The sequence below is a fragment of the Hyla sarda genome, chromosome 8 (assembly GCF_029499605.1).
Source record: "Hyla sarda isolate aHylSar1 chromosome 8, aHylSar1.hap1, whole genome shotgun sequence".
Classification (NCBI taxonomy): Eukaryota; Metazoa; Chordata; class Amphibia; order Anura; family Hylidae; genus Hyla; species Hyla sarda.
In genome coordinates this window covers 26,534,092-26,550,763 of record NC_079196.1, presented here as the reverse complement: position 1 = coordinate 26,550,763, position 16,672 = coordinate 26,534,092, and the positions used below count along the sequence as shown (strand labels likewise).

Sequence of the window (16,672 nt, the reverse complement as noted above, 5' to 3'; positions counted from 1 at the left end):
ATCGGGACTATCGCAATAAAATCACAATGTCCTGAACAGCTTACTGGACGACGGGAGGGTGCTTATCTGCTCAGCAGGCAGGAGGAGCAGAGCTCCGAGAACACTGATCAGTACTGTGCTGTGGCATAGCATTGATCAGTGTAAGCAATCAAAAGATTGCATGTTGTAGCACCCTATGGGGGCTAAAAAAAATCCAGTAAAAAGTGTAAAAAAAAAATAATAAAAGTTCATTAACCCCATCCCTATTAAACGTTTAAATAACCCCCCTTTTCCCATTCTTTAAATAGAATAATGTAATAAACAATAAAAATAATCATATGTGATATCTCCGCGTGCTTATATGTCTGAACTATTAAAATATAAGAGGTTAGCTAAACCGCACGGTTCATGGCGTACGTGGAAAACAATATTAAAGTCCAAAATTGTGCATTTTTGGTCACTTCATATACCATAAAGATATTAAACAAAAAACAAAAATGGTACTGATAAAAATGACAGACGATGGCACAAAAAACATGAGCCCTCATACCGCCCCGTACGCGGAAAAATAAAAAAAAGTTATAGGGGTCAGAAGATGCCAATTTTAAAAATACAAATTTTAATGCATCTGGTTTATAATTTTTTTAAGTATTAAAATAGAATAAAACCTACATAAATTGGGTATTCTTGTAACCGTATGGACCTACAGAATAAAGATAAGGTGTCATTTTTACTGAAAAGTGCACTGCGTAAAAACGGGAACTCCGAAAATGTAGATAGAATTGTGGGACTAAAGGGGTAATTGTTTCTCCCTAAAGGATGTTTTTTTTTTTTCAAAGATGTTCAGTGTTTACTTACCTCCTGCACTATTCAGGTGCCTTTCTGGTGTCAAGGGTGGATGAGGCACAGTGTGGCACAGTGGCATGGCTCAGTCAGTACTTGGCTGAGCTTCAATGTAATGTACTCAGCCCCGGCACCAGGAAGAAGACCGGGCCGGGGCTTAGTAAATCAAATTGCCAATCACTGGTTAAGGAGGGACACTGCTGTGGCCAGCAATTCACTGAGCTGCACTGTGATGTATCAACCTCTGGCACCAGGAAGGGGACCACACTGGGGACCAAAGCAGTGATACCATAGGCACTGGTGGAGCGCGGAAGGTAAGTAAAGGTTTGTTTTTTTCAGAAGGGACAGGCTGGGCATCATTAAAAAATATATTCCCTTCCTTAAAGGGGTACTCCGGTGGAAAACGTTTTTTTTTTTTTTTTTTTTTTTTTTTTTTTTTTGTTATATCAACTGGTGCCAGAAAGTTAAACAGATTTGTAAATTACTTCTATTAAATAATGTTAATCCTTGTAGTACTTATTAGCTGCTGAATATTACAGAGGATATTCTTTTCTTTTTGGAACACAGAGCTCTCTGTTGACATCACAAGCACAGTGCTCTCTGCTGACATCTCTGTCCATTTTAGGAACTGTCCAGAGTAGGAGAAAATCCCCATAGAAAACATATGCTGCTCTGGACAGTTCCTAAAATGGACAGAGATGTCAGCAGAGAGCACTGTGTTCCAAAAAGAAAATAATTTCCGTTGTAGTATTCAGCAGCTAATAAGTACTGGAAGGATTAAGATTTTTTAATAGAAGTAATTTACAAATCTGTTTAACTTTCTGGCACCAGTTGATAATAAAAAAAAAAAAAAAAAAAAAAAACTTTTCCACCGGAATACCCCTTTAAAGCAAGAGTTTACAGTAAACCAGCAATCAAATCTTTTTCCATGCCAGTTCGCTGAACAAGTTCACCACAAGCACATTTTCCGATAGTTCTCTCATCACAATTTAAGAGGATTTAAGAGGATGTCTAACCGGAAGCAGGCAGGATACTGTAAAAATAGGGAAGTGCTAAGACAAAAAAATAAATGGAATTTTGCTTTTTAAATTTAAAAGAAAATTGTGTGAAGATGGAGATTGTCCTAATTACTTGTTCTTTACGAAAGTATTTCCCTCTGACAAGTCCAGCATGCTGGAGCCTGTCACAGAGAGGGATGGAAATTATCTTTTTAATCTCCAGGATTGAAAGACACAAATAATAATCAAATAAATCATCAAATAAACAGAAGTCAAGCGGCTCCTTCTCAGTTTGTGACATTTGTCCTGCATAAATTATTAAAGAGCATCTGCAACAAATGTCTGAAGAGCCTGCGAGCCCTCTATGTTCTCATGGTGCGCTCCATTTACAGATGCAGAACACAAATAGCACGTATAACCTTTGCAGGAGTACATTTAGGTTGATGCATGGTCCCACAAATTTTTTCGGCAGCGGCTCCAAATAAATCTTGAGTAAAATTAGAAGGTGCGATGTTTGCTGAGGCTGAGCACGATCTGTTCCTTATCATGCTCTACCTATGGTAAATAACAAGGGAACAAACAAATAAAATCCTCTAAGTGTTCTGAATTACTGATATCCTAAGAAACCTTTGTGGTCCTAAACCTCTAAGCTTCTCTTTGACCTGATAATAAAAGCATAAAAGATGGTTCCCTTGGCACTTTATGTTAGCAAAACAACAAAGTGGATTTTATAATGTTTGGTTTCTACCTTTAAATTGTTCAAAGCCCTCCAGTGCCTTGATAGAAGGGGAACAAAAAAATCTTGGCAAGGTTTGTTAGCTGTGAGCGAAACACTGAGACGCATCCTTTTATGATTAGGGAAACAATATATAAAGTTTGAAGTGCAAACCATACTGTATAAAAAATAGATGTGGTGTCTGTCTATCTATCTATCTATCTATCTATCTATCTACACAAGCAAAATTGAGCAGCACTCCCAGTATGAAGATGAGTGGGTGCAAGCAGTCACACGGCCAATGTCCTAGGCACTGAAGACTGTATGGAAGACAATACTGCAGCAATCCCAATTATGATGAAAAAATAGGTGAAATTGATTCCATCCAACAAGATGCAACGTTTCGGTCGCCCTATGTGGCCATTTCCAAGCATACAAACACAGTCATGTGCCACATTTAAATAAAGTTACATATAATAGTAATTACACAAGTGATTTACATAGAAATCACAATAAAGTGCATATATGCAGTAATAGATAAACATATTGGGCAAAGTAGATCATGTACATAACATGTATAGTGTCATTAGTTCATAAAAAGTGTATATCACACAGCATATACAGTATAAACTATACCAGTGTGCATAATAGTAATAATATAAGTGCACTCAACTGAACCAGGTTATGTCATAATAAAATCATCTCAGTCAGGGCGGAGAGATCATACAGTTGCCTCTTAGTGTCCTGGGGGATATGGGAGAACCCCACGGTTCACCAGGGACTTCTCTGTCTAACAGTATATGATGATATGGTCACACATCGGGCAGGTAACCCGTTTGACAACCGCTGTACGTATAGATAGAGCGGAAATGATGAATAGATATTATGGTACAACTACATCAACCTCCCACAAGAGAAATATAATCGTGCAAAAGACAGGTGTTGGTGGTGAAGATCTATATATCCGCGATCCGATCTGGAAAGAAAGTGAAATGAAAACATGGGTGAATCGCAGATCACGCTCGCTATGTGCTGCCTCAGTAAAGTGCTTCGACACAGGAAGGTCCAAGCATCCTGTGTTCTGAACAGTAAGATATCTTTGGTTGTCTTGTGGTTTGATCAACATGTCTGATTTGACAAGTTTATCCCTTAAATTATGTATATTAAATTTATGGCCCTTATTTACTAAGAGTGTTGTGTAGGTTTCTTTGTGGGTTTTAATTCCCTACAATTTATTTTCCACGGTATTTACTAAGGTTTCCCTGCATTTTCCACGTTCCCTACACTTTGCTTTTTTTACACATGCTCTGATCTGTAAGGTTTTCTTCAGTTCAAATCCACCACATTTTATATGGAAACCTTAGTAAATATGTTGGGTTTTTGTGAAAATGTCGGGAACACGCCCCTTTTCAGATACCATGCCCCCTTTTCCTGGCAACCACGCCCCTTTTGGGGTTTTCTTAGCAAAATGGAGAGTTAGTCGGGTTTTTTTTCAATTCTGGCGCAAATTCTGGTACAAAATCTGGCGCAGACAGAATTTCTGGCGCAATGTGGGTTTGCATAGTAAATGAGGGCCTATGTCTGTTAATCACTCTATATATTTTATGTGAGAAGTTATTGTAAGTGGTCACAAACGCTATGTTCAATGGTCTGGCATTTAAAAGGTTGGTGTATAAGTAAATGTCTATCCATCATCATAACCCTACTTTTGCTCTCATATAAGAGATCTGGGCAAAATTGCATCTCATAAGATCTAAAGCCAGTTCCACCTGGGGGCCCAGACTAATGATGCGCTTAGGGCGCATAATCTAACTACAGGGCAATGCCCTAATCATAGGTCGAGGGTGGCAACTTTGAAAGTAAAGAACCAAATTACTGTCAGTTGGTTTTATATATAGTTCAGTTTTTAGGTGGTTGCCCTCAACAACCACCAAAGTATCCAAAAACTGAACTGAAATGTCTGAATATGTCAATGTGAACTTGATCTTGATGCTCATCTCATTCAGAAATTGAGTGAAAGCCTCCAACTCCGTGGCACTCCCTGTCCAAATGAGGAAGATGTCATCTATGTATCGCCACAACCCCAGCACATGGCTGACTCCTCCTCCTGGGAGGCCACAAAGATGTTGGCATAAGTTTGGGTGACATTTGTCCCCATTGCTGTACCGGACACTTGCAGAAAAATGTTATTGGATGGAATAAATTTCACCAATTTTTTCATCATAATTTGGAGTGCTGCAGTATTGTCTTCTATCTATCTATTTATCTGTCTGTCTATCTCATATCTATCTATCTATCTATTATTTCTTATATATCTGTCTATCTCTTTTATCTATCTATCTCATATCTATCTAGATGAAATGAAATAAAAATAATTGCAGCACTCAAAACAAGTGTCCAGGTGAAAAAAACATTATTATTTTATTCCATCCCAAGTGCAACGTTTTGGTCGCCATTTGGGATCATTTTCAAACATATGCTTGAAAATGTGGAAAAAGAGAGCTACACCAGCTCACCCCAACATAATGGCCGGAGCACAGATGCAAGTGCTGGACATATCTTATATGTCTATGACTTTAATACATATGTTTTTAAGAGGATTTGATTAAACTTGGAAGTTTTATTGTGAAACATGTACCTGTGAGGGGTAAACGGTTCCTCCGGCCAACAAGGCGTGACCCGAGGGAATTGTTTCCCCTATATAAACCTGTGTATCTGTGTAATCAGCATACGACTAAGAGCGCACCTGCGCTTGAAATGCATCATTGTCTACCTGCCTATGTGCACTGGCCTGAAATAAAGCCGTGATTTGAAGCATCCCTGAGCTGGATTTTCTCCTTTTTCTGTATGCTTGAAAATGGTTGCATATGGTGACCGAAACTTTGCATTGAATTAAATAATCAATTGATTTCACTTGTTTTGAGTGCTGCAATTCATTTTTTCATCTATACTTTTTAGCCTTGACTTAGGCTGTGCGGATTGCGGGCACCTGCATATGATGCCATCATGGTAGTGCTGCTTCATCTTTTTTGTGTAATTCTATCTATCTATCCAAACACAAGAAGATAGCAGCACTCCGGTTCACGTGGAAAAAGGTCTGTGGCTTTATTCACCAAACATCATAGCAACGTTTTGATCTTCTTCCACGGTCATTGTCAAGCAACAAGTGATACATAGTGTAGGGTATATATAGTATACACAATTCATTACCATTAATGATATCATTACATAATAACAATAAATATACAGAAGAAGTGGGGTTAAGATTTCATATACACTCATATACATATCCACTCATATACATAAGGAACCAGCGTAATGTATGTTGTAAAAACTGTGCATAATATCATAAAAATTTGACTGTACATATATCCAATTATAAAGTGACCAGGTGCAAGTGATACTTATGTGCTACCATAATGAGTCCGGGAGGAGAGGTCCCGCAGTGCATGTTTCCACACATTGCCACGTGGAACGCCAAATAATATTCAAAGATCCGTAGCGTATTCTGTACTTCTGGCCCTCAGCAGGAAGTGACGTAAGGATAGAGGCATTCTATGCGCATGCATACTTAGCTGATATTCTTGTACAGGCTCCATATTGGAGAAGGGCAGGCCCTTCCTGTCATCCGGTGTCTGTACAGTGGATATAGTTGTCTTTCTGCAGCATAAAACAATCTCGTTCAGCTGCATTTAGCAGCGCATCGTGAGTGGTGGGGGCACGTCCTCTCGGGAGCAAACTCTTCCGCACGTCGTAGAATGTTTAAACGTCCCTCTGTTGTGGAATTCCTGGTGTGTCCGTCCTCCTTTTGGCTGAGTCAAGCAGAGACTTCAACTCAAGTGCGTTCGCACATTATGTCCTGTCCTGGCATCCACTCGCTCACCTTTGCATAAATCTGCTGCAGCATAAGACTCCCACATGTCACAAGTCCATCATTAGTGCGCACATTGTAAAGAGTATTATAAATCAAGTGTATCTAAGATTTCTAAGTTACATTGTACAAAAAGGCGTTTTACTGTGGCTTTGTGTGGATCTTCATGCACGTTGCGGTCCTCCACGACCCTAAAACCCCAAAAGATAAATAAAATTATCAATGTAACATAGATATCTTAGACTCCTATGATTTATAATACTCTTTACAATGTGCGTTCTAATGATGGACTTGTGACATGTGAGAGACTTATGCTGCAGCAGATACACCTTAAATTGATCACTAGAGTTGAAGTCTCTGCTTGACTCAGCCGAACAGAGGACGGACACACCAGGTATTCCACAACAGAGGGATGGTTACACATTCAACGGCTTACGGAAAAGTTTGCTCTCGAGAGGACGTGCCCCCACCACTCACGATGCGCTGGTAAATGCAGCTGAACGAGCTTATTTTATGCTGCAGAAAGACAACTATATCCCCTGTACAGACGCCGGATGACAGGAAGGGCCTGCCCTTCTCCAAAATGGGGCCTGTAGAAGAATATCAGCCAAGTATGCATGCGCATAGAATGCCTCTATCCTTACGTCACTTCCTGCCGAGGTCCAGAAGTACAGAATACGCTACGGATCTTTGAATATTGTTTGCGTTCCACGTGGCAATGTGTGAAAACATGCACTGCGGGACCTCCCCTCCTGGACTCATTAAGGTAGCACATAAGTATCTATATGTACAGTCAAATTTTTATGATATTATGCACAGTTTTTACAATTTACATTACTCTGGTTCCTTAAGGATATGGATATGAGTGGATATGTATATGCGTGTATATGAACCCCGAAAATGTAATCTTAACCATACTTCTGTATATTTATTGTTATTATATAATGATGTTATTAATGGTAATGAATTGTGTATACTATATATACCATACACTATGTATCACTTGTTGGTTGACAATGACCGTGTGAGATGGTCAAAACGTTGCTATGATGTTTGGTGAATGAAGCCATACAAATTATTCCACGTGAACCGGAGTGCTGCTATCTTCTTGTGTTTGGATATCTTTGGGACTGTGACCAAGTCTTGTGTTTTGTAGCCGGCACCATCCAGCAATACAACTCTAGAAGTGCTGCCCCATTTCTGGAAGTATACCTATCTATCTATCTGTCTCTCTGTCTGTCTGTCTGTCTATTTAATTATCTATCACATATTTATCTATCTACCACATATCTATAAATCTAATAATCCATCTATCTATCTCATATCTATCTATCTATCTATCAATCACATATCTATCTATCTCTTTTATCTGGCAAACATGATGTAAGTTGGGGCGTATGTGATAAAACGAATTTCTGGGCATTCAACATTAATGGCCTTTCATTTCCCAGAGGCCTCTTTATAAATAAAATAAGTTATCTGATTGGTTGCTATGGGCAACTGGTCAATTTTTCCTATGTAAATGTTTTGATAAATCTCGTACAGAGATCGGAGAAGATCAGTAAAGGTTTTAATCCCAAATGTCATGACATTTTACCCCCTTATCCTAATAGCAATGTGTCAAAAATGTTTACAATAGTAATTCAGCCACACCTTTGGCATCTTTATAGCACTTTTGGTCATGCTAAAAACTGCATTTATAAGGAGTCAGGAACAGTCGGATAGGCATGGCCAGGCTTTACATCAGCACTGGGACCGCTGCATAATGGACACACAGGTTCTCAGCGCATGCGCCCAAACGTGCCCGCAGCATTCTCTGTAAGCGAGGGCTCACTCGCTATGTCTCCTGGCTCAGCGCACCTGCATTATGCTAGCGTTATGCAGGAGCTCTGAGACGGGAGGCATCAGTAGAACCTCAGAACCTGTGTGTCAATCACGCCGCAGTCGTAGTGCTGATGAAAAGGAGATAAGTGTGGCAGCCCCAGGGCATTGCAAATCCTGGCAATGCCTATCCTGTTGCTGACTCTACATAAATGTAATCTTTAGCATGACCAAAAGTGCTATAAAGAAGCCAAAGGCATGGCTAAACAACTGTTGTAAACACTTTTGACATACTGCTATTAGGATAAGGAGGTAAAATGTCAAGACAATTGCGCTTTAAAGGGGTACCTTGGTGGAAATATATATATATTTTTTTTTTTTAATCAACTGGTGCCAGAAAGTTAAAAAGATTTGTAAATGACTTCTATAAAAAAAAATCTTAATCCTTCCAGTATAATTATTTTCTGTCTGACTACAGTGCTCTCTGCTGACACCTCTGTACATGTCAGGAACTGTCCAGAGCAGGAGAGGTTTGCTAGGGGGATTTGCTCCGGCTTTGGACAGTTCCTGACATGGACAGAGATGGCAGCATAGAGCACTGTGGTCAAAGAGAAAAGAACATCTCAACTTCCTCTGGAGCATACAGCAGCTGGTAAGTACTGGATGGGTTAAGATTTTTATATAGAAGTAATTTACAAATCTCAATAGTAATATATTAACCACACCTCAAGGATGATACACAATGAACAAAAAGTATAGACAGTTATAATATATAAAAGTTATAATATATAACTGTCTATAATTTTTGTTCATTGTGCATCATCCTTGAGGTGTGGTTAATATATTACTATTGAGATTTTTCACTATTGTCGATCAGTGGGGACTGATCATTTCAACCACATATACCTCGGACGTTGGTTGTGAGCTGCACACACTAGTTTTCTTTCTAATTTACAAATCTGTTTAACTTTTTAGAGCTAGTTGATAAAAAAAAAAAATTCCCACAGGAGTACCCCTTTAAGGCACCTGTCAATCTATGCCTATAGGCTCCTTACATGTAAATGTGTTACAGTTTTCATAGCACATTTTTGTATAAATGATCCTCAATGTATTTTATTAAATATAGAATTTACAGGTTATTACAGTCATACACTCCGGGATTAGGAACCGTCATAATCCAGACAATACAATAGGGGTGTGAATCGCCAAGAATTTGGCGATTCGATTCGAATCGCGATACCAGTGTGGCGATTCGATATATCGCGATATATCGCGATACCGTCTAGGTGACGATACATCGCGATATATCGCCCACCTGGGAGCATTCATAGATCCCAATAGACGCCGCTGTCAGCTTTGACAGCGGCGATCTAGTACTCCGGTGCTCACTTTTCTCATGTTATCCCGTCCGGGCTGCAAAATAAAATAAAACGCACTTTATCTTACCTGCCAACGAGCCCCTGGAGCTCCGGTACAGGTGTTCGGTCCCCGGGCTGTATTCTTCTTACTTCCTGTTAGTCCGGCACGTCACATGGAGCTTCAGCCTATTACCAGCGGAGGCGGGACATCGCTGCGGCCGGTGATAGGCTGAAGCTCTATGTGACGTGCCGGACTAACAGGAAGTAAGAAGAATACAGCCCGGGGACCCAACACCTGTACCGGAGCTCCGCGGGCTCGTTGGCAGGTAAGAAAAGTGCGTTTTATTAAAAATTTCACATCCCTAAAAGAATCGATTCAAAAATATTTTGAATCGATTCTGTATCGGCAAATGAAAAATCGCGATTATCGCGAGAATCGATTTTTTCTTACATCCCTACAATACAATGTATCTAATACAATAGTTCAAATTCCTTTTTTCTTACTTATGCAACGTGATATGCAGATTGACTTTGCTCTCAAATTAATACTTATGATTGCATTATGTTTAATCCTAGAGCCCGCTGACAGACCTCCGCTTCTTTTGATTGCAAACTCTGAAACAATTGAAGTGCTGGATATTAATGGGGGCAAAGCGCTCAATAGGAGTTCTATAAATGCAAATGGAATTCACACGCTGGATTTTTTTTATGATGAAAACACAGTTTGCTGGATCGAATCCAAAAAGTCTTCGTACCAACTAAAGTGCCACAGAATCAAAAAGACCTGGACCTTTACAGAGGAAAGAACAATACACGTATCACAATATCTCCGCAGTAAGTAACAAGCAATCTGTTTCCTAATGGGAATAACATAAAAATAATACAAACTGTAATTGTTGTAGGTTCCTGTGTCGCGGAGAATGAGTTTGCCCACACAGGCCAAAACAAATTATCACTTTATAGAGGGTGTGAAACTATGAATTCCAGCATGGTGGTTATATTGTCATAATTATGTTTTTTGTTTGTTTTTTTGTGACAATTGCCCTAAAGGGGTTGTATGAGATTAGAACTCAAGGTTTGTTTATTTCCTAGAAAAAGGGTCATTTTTGTCTATACAATCTGTCTTTTACTAAAGCTCAAATGATGGGGCTCAGCTGCAGTACCAGACACAGCCTTTAAAAAGACTAGTGCTGTTTTTGGAGAGAAAAATCCAAATTTGTTTTTATTTTTTGCACAAGTACAGAATCAAAAATATGTACATTAAATAAAAAAAATTACAAAAATGAGTAGCTACTTTTGTAATGAGATGAGTTCACTGGTGCCCAGTTGACTTAAAGAGATACTCCACTGGGGGGAAAAAATAATTAAATCAACTGATGCCAGAAAATCTTTTCCCTTCCAGTACTTATTAGCTGCTGTATGCTACAGAGGAAGTTGTGTAGTTCTTTGCTGTATGACCACAGTGCTCTCTGCTGACACCTGTTTCCATGTCAGGAACTGTCCAGAGCAGAAAAAGTTTACTATGGGGATTTGCTCCTACTTTGGACAGTTCATAAAATGGACAGAGGTGTCAGTAGAGAGCACTGGGGTCAGATAGAAAGGAAATTCAAAATGAAAATAACTTCCTCTGTATTATACAGCAGCTGATAAGTACTGGAATGACTAAAATTTTTTAAATTTTTAAATAGAAGTAATTTACAAATCTGTTTAACTTCCTGACACCAGTTGAAAAATTTTGGCCTGCAGAGTACCCTTTTAATGCATGGAACTGTATCAAACTGGGTCATATAGGTTAATGACTAGGGAAAAGGAACAATTGCCAAAAGCTATTTGCTTTTTACATCTCTTCTCTCATCAAGATGACATCGTCTGGGAAAAGTTGTGTCTGTAAAAATATTTTTGTGTCTGTCAAAATATTTCCCACATGGCCACAGTGACCACAAGGGAACATGGGATTAGGAGATGAACCAGTTATATCACAGCAGTGGTATCAAACTGGACATGCCTGGACAGCTGTTGGCTTTCCGGGCATGCTGGGAGGTGAAGTTTTGCAAAACCTGGTGAGCCACAGTTTGAGACAACCATATTAGAGGCCTCCATTTTTATTAGGCCATTTCCTTCCATACAGAAATAATAGGCGCAAGAGTCCTACAAAAATGTTGTGTCCTGGTTTGTTCCCAAGCATTGGGTGATTTAGTATAGTAGGTAACCCCAGTTAATTCTAGTGGGATGCAATATAACGTTTGACAATATTCCCCATTATTGACGGTAATTTGGTAAAACCATCTTTACCAGGGAGACAAGTTGGAGAGAGTAAGACCAAGATACTTAACCAGTATCAGAGTATTAGGCAGCACTCTATACTGGGTATAGCAATTTGGGGTGTGAGACCCTGGTGGCCAATCTCCAATCCACCAATAATATTGCAAAGAGATAAAAGATTTGGCATAGAAACATATTTATTCTATGTGCAAATCCCTGTGTAGCCTATTATTATTAGGCAAGAACATCATGGTGTCAGGCATGGGCACAGTAGTGTATCCATGCCGGAATTTATGGTTTTCTAACCTGATGAAGGGTGGTTAACCTGAAACATGGCTGTACTACAGAGTGATATTTTTGATTATGGAATAAATAAAGTAAAAAGACACATCAACTGGATTGGCAAATATTAAGCTACTCAACTTTCCGCACTGTCTACAACCAAGGAGTCCTTATTTTTAGTAGCAGGCAATGCCAGTTGCTTAGCAATTCCCTAAATCCCTGTGCAAACGTGTCAGTAAACTAAATATAAAGATTTGTAGGATAACAAGCAAAAACAAAGTACATCTTATTTACTATTCTATTTTTATAGTTTTTTTGTGACTTATTTTTTATTTTATTGAAGTTATCAGAAATACAATAAAAATAACTTTGTACACACAATAAAAAAACTAAAGCCATGCTGTACATAATGAACAAGTAAAGCTTACAGAAATGTTCCTATGTTGACATTTCATTATTCATTTCTTACATTTAAAATGTAAAGGAAAACATTGATATTCGTTTTCATAAAAATAAAGAATTATTAAATAAATAAATAAATAAATAAATGAAAAAGTAGATAGATATGATGCTCACTGCCAAACGTATCCTTTTATATAATATCAGCACCTAATAGTTTTGAGCTTTAGGTGTGTAAAGTACAAATACATCATGGTTGAAGGAACCATCTGACAATGACAACCATGTTTCAGATGTACTGTGAACATCATAGGCCACCCCACATTTGGACAGAGTAAGCTATCACTAACAAGGAGGGCTCTCCCCCTAACATAATCAATGTAATAATTGGTTTACCATTCCTTTGAATGGTCAACAAGATGCAGGCTGGAAACTACTGGGGAACCAGATGCCACCCTCAATGTGTTTAATGAAGTGTGTGTGTTTCACTTTTTCCCCTCAATTTTTTGTAATTTTTTTAGGTAGTACTACTTCCAGAATGGAACAGACTGTTCCAAGATGGGCGTTGTAGTACATGTGCTAATAGACAGATCACCCCTGGTGTCACTCCTGACACCCGCGGCGATCGTCCTGTATAATGTATAGCTGAGGGCAGCTTTCTTGCATCTAGATAGGATAATCACATCTGGTGTCAGGAGTGCTGTGATCTGTCCTTAAAGGGGTACTGGTGCCAGAAAGTTAAACAGATTTGTAAATTGCTTCTATTAAAAAATCTTAATCCTTGCAGTACTTATTAGCTGCTGAATACTACAGGGGAAATTATTTTCTTTTTGCAACACAGAGCTCTCTGCTGAATCATGAGCACAGTGCTCTCTGCTGACATCTCTGTCCATTTTAGGAACTGTCCAGAGTAGGAGAAAATAACAATAGCAAACATATGCTGCTTTGGACAGTTCCTAAAATGGACAGAGATGTCAGCAGAGAGCACAGTGCTCGTGAGGTCAGCAGAGAGCACTGTGTTCCAAAAAGAAAATAATTTCCTCTGTAGTATTCAGCAGCTAATAAGTACTGGAATGATTAAGATTTTTTAATAGAAGTCATTTACAAATTTGTTTAATTTTCTGGCCCCAGTTGATAAAAAAAAATAAGAATAAAAAAAGTTTTCCAAGTTAACCCCTTGACCCCTTAAGGACCAGGCCATTTTATACCTTAAGGACCGGAGCGTTTTTTGCAATTCTGACCACTGTCACTTTAAACATTAATAACTCTGGAATGCTTTTAGTTATCATTCTGATTCCGAGATTGTTTTTTCGTGACATATTCTACTTTAACTTAGTGGTAAAATTTTATGGTAACTTGCATCCTTTCTTGGTGAAAAATCCCAAAATTTGATGAAAAAAATGAAAATTTTGCATTTTTCTAACTTTGAAGCTCTCTGCTTGTAAGGAAAATGGATATTCAAAATATTTTTTTTTGGGGTTCACATATACAATATGTCCACTTTATGTTTGCATCGTAAAATTTATGAGTTTTTACTTTTGGAAGACACCAGAGGGCTTCAAAGTTCAGCAGCAATTTGGAAATTTTTCACAAAATTTTCAAACTCGCTATTTTTCATGGACCAGTTCAGGTTTGAAGTGGATTTGAAGGGTCTTCATATTAGAAATACCCCATAAATGACCCCATTATAAAAACTACACCCCCCAAAGTATTCAAAATGACATTCAATAAGTGTATTAACCCTTTAGGTGTTTCACAGGAATAGCAGAAAAGTGAAGGAGAAAATTCACAATCTTCCTTTTTTACACTCGCATGTTCTTGTAGACCCAATTTTTGAATTTTTGCAAGGGTTAAAAAGGAGAAAATTTTTACTTGTATTTGAAACCCAATTTCACTCGAGTAAGCACATACCTCATATGTCTATGTTAATTGTTCGGCGGGCGCAGTAGAGGGCTCAGAAGGGAAGGAGCGTCAAATGGTTTTTGGGGGGCATGTCACCTTTAGGAAGCCCCTATGGTGCCAGGACAGCAAAAAAAAAACACATGGCATACCATTTTGGAAACTAGACCCCTCAGGGAACGTAAAAAGGGGTAAAGTGAACCTTAATACCCCACAGGTGATTCACGACTTTTGCATATGTAAAAAAATAAATAAAATGTTTTACCTAAAATGCTTGGTTTCCCAAAAATGTTACATTTTTTAAAAAGGATAATAGCAGAAAATACCCCCCAAAATTTGAAGCCCAATTTCTCCCGATTCAGAAAACACCCCATATGGGGGTGAAAAGTGCTCTGCTGGCGCACTACAGATCTCAGAAGAGAAGGAGTCACGTTTGGCTTTTTGAAAGCAAATTTTGCTCTGGGGGCATGCCGCATTTAGGAAGCCCCTATGGTGCCAGAACCGCAAAAAAAAACCACATGGCATACCATTTTGGAAACCAAACCCCTCGGGGAACGTAAAAAGGGGTAAAGTGAACCTTAATACCCTACAGGTGTTTTACTACTTTTGCATATGTTAAAAAAAAATAAAAATTTTACCTAAAATGCTTGGTTTCCCAAAATTTTTACATTTTTAAAAAGGATAATAGCAGAAAATACCCCCCAAAATTTGAAGCCCAATTTCTCCCGATTCAGAAAACACCCCATATGGGGGTGAGAAGTGCTCTGCTGGCGCACTACAGGTCTCAGAAGAGAAGGAGTCACATTTGGCTTTTTGAAAGCAAATTTTGCTCTGGGGGCATGCCGCATTTAGGAAGCCCCTATGGTGCCAGAACCGCAAAAAAAAAACACATGGCATACCATTTTGGAAACCAGACCCCTCGGGGAACGTAAAAAGGGGTAAAGTGAACCTTAATACCCTACAGGTGTTTCACGACTTTTGCATATGTTAAAAAAAAAAAAAAATTTTTACCTAAAATGCTTGGTTTCCCAAAATTTTTACATTTTTAAAAAGGGTAATAGCAGAAAATACCCCCCAAAATTTGAAGCCCAATTTCTCCCGATTCAGAAAACACCCCATATGGGGGTGAGAAGTGCTCTGCTGGCGCACTACAGGTCTCAGAAGAGAAGGAGTCACATTTGGCTTTTTGAAAGCAAATTTTGCTCTGGGGGCATGCCGCATTTAGGAAGCCCCTATGGTGCCAGGACAGCAAAAAAAAAAACACATGGCATACCATTTTGGAAACTAGACCCCTCGGGGAACATAACAAGGGGTAATGTGAACCTTAATACCCCACAGGTGATTCACAACTTTTGCATATGTAAAAAAAAAAAAATAATTTTTACCTAAAATGTTGGTTTCCCAAAAATTTTTGATTTTTAAAAAGGGTAATAGCAGAAAATACCCCCCATAATTTGTAACACAATTTCTCCCGAGTACGGCGATACCCCATATGTGACCCTCAACTGTTGCCTTGAAATACGACAGGGCTCCAAAGTGAGAGCGCCATGCGCATTTGAGGCCTAAATTAGGGATTGCATAGGGGTGGACATAGGGGTATTCTACGCCAGTGATTCCCAAATAGGGTGCCTCCAGCTGTTGTAAAAGTCCCAGCATGCCTGGACAGTCAACGGCTATCTGGCAATACTGGGAGTAGTTGTTTTGCAACAGCTGGAGGCTCCGTTTTGGAAACAGTGGCGTACCAGACGTTTTTCATTTTTATTGGGGAGGGGAGGGGGGCTGTGTAGGGGTATGTGTATATGTAGTGTTTCTTACTTTTTATTTTATTGTGTGTTAGTGTAGTGTTTTTAGGGTACAGTCGCACGGGTGGGGGGTTCACAGTAGTTTCTCGCTGGCAATTTGAGCAGCGGCAGAAAATTTGCCTCAGCTCAAACTTGCAGCCGGATACTTACTGTAATCCTCCGCCCATGTGAGTGTACCCTGTACGTTCACATTGGGGGGGGAACATCCAGCTGTTGCAAAACTACAACTCCCAGCATGTACGGTCTATCAGTGCATGCTGGGAGTTGTAGTTTTGCAACAGCTGGAGGCTCCGTTTTGGAAACGGTGGCGTACCAGACGTTTTTCATTTTTATTGTAGGGGTATGTGTATATGTAGTGTTTTTTTACTTTTTATTTTATTGTGTGTTAGTGTAGTGTTTTTAGGGTACAGTCGCTCAGGCGGGGGGTTCACAGTAGTTTCTCG

The 16,672-nt window shown here is 39.1% G+C and overlaps 1 protein-coding gene across 7 annotated transcripts in view; it reads left to right on the top strand.

The window, feature by feature from the left end:
• LRP1B (LDL receptor related protein 1B) overlaps positions 1-16,672 on the top strand; it is a 1,569,499-nt gene that overhangs the window by 677,076 nt on the left and 875,751 nt on the right. For all 7 annotated transcript variants that reach the window (XM_056534716.1, XM_056534714.1, XM_056534720.1 and 4 more), the window contains one exon: positions 10,162-10,419. In XM_056534716.1, coding sequence (XP_056390691.1) covers positions 10,162-10,419 — 258 coding nt within the window. The remainder of the gene's footprint in view (positions 1-10,161; positions 10,420-16,672) is intronic.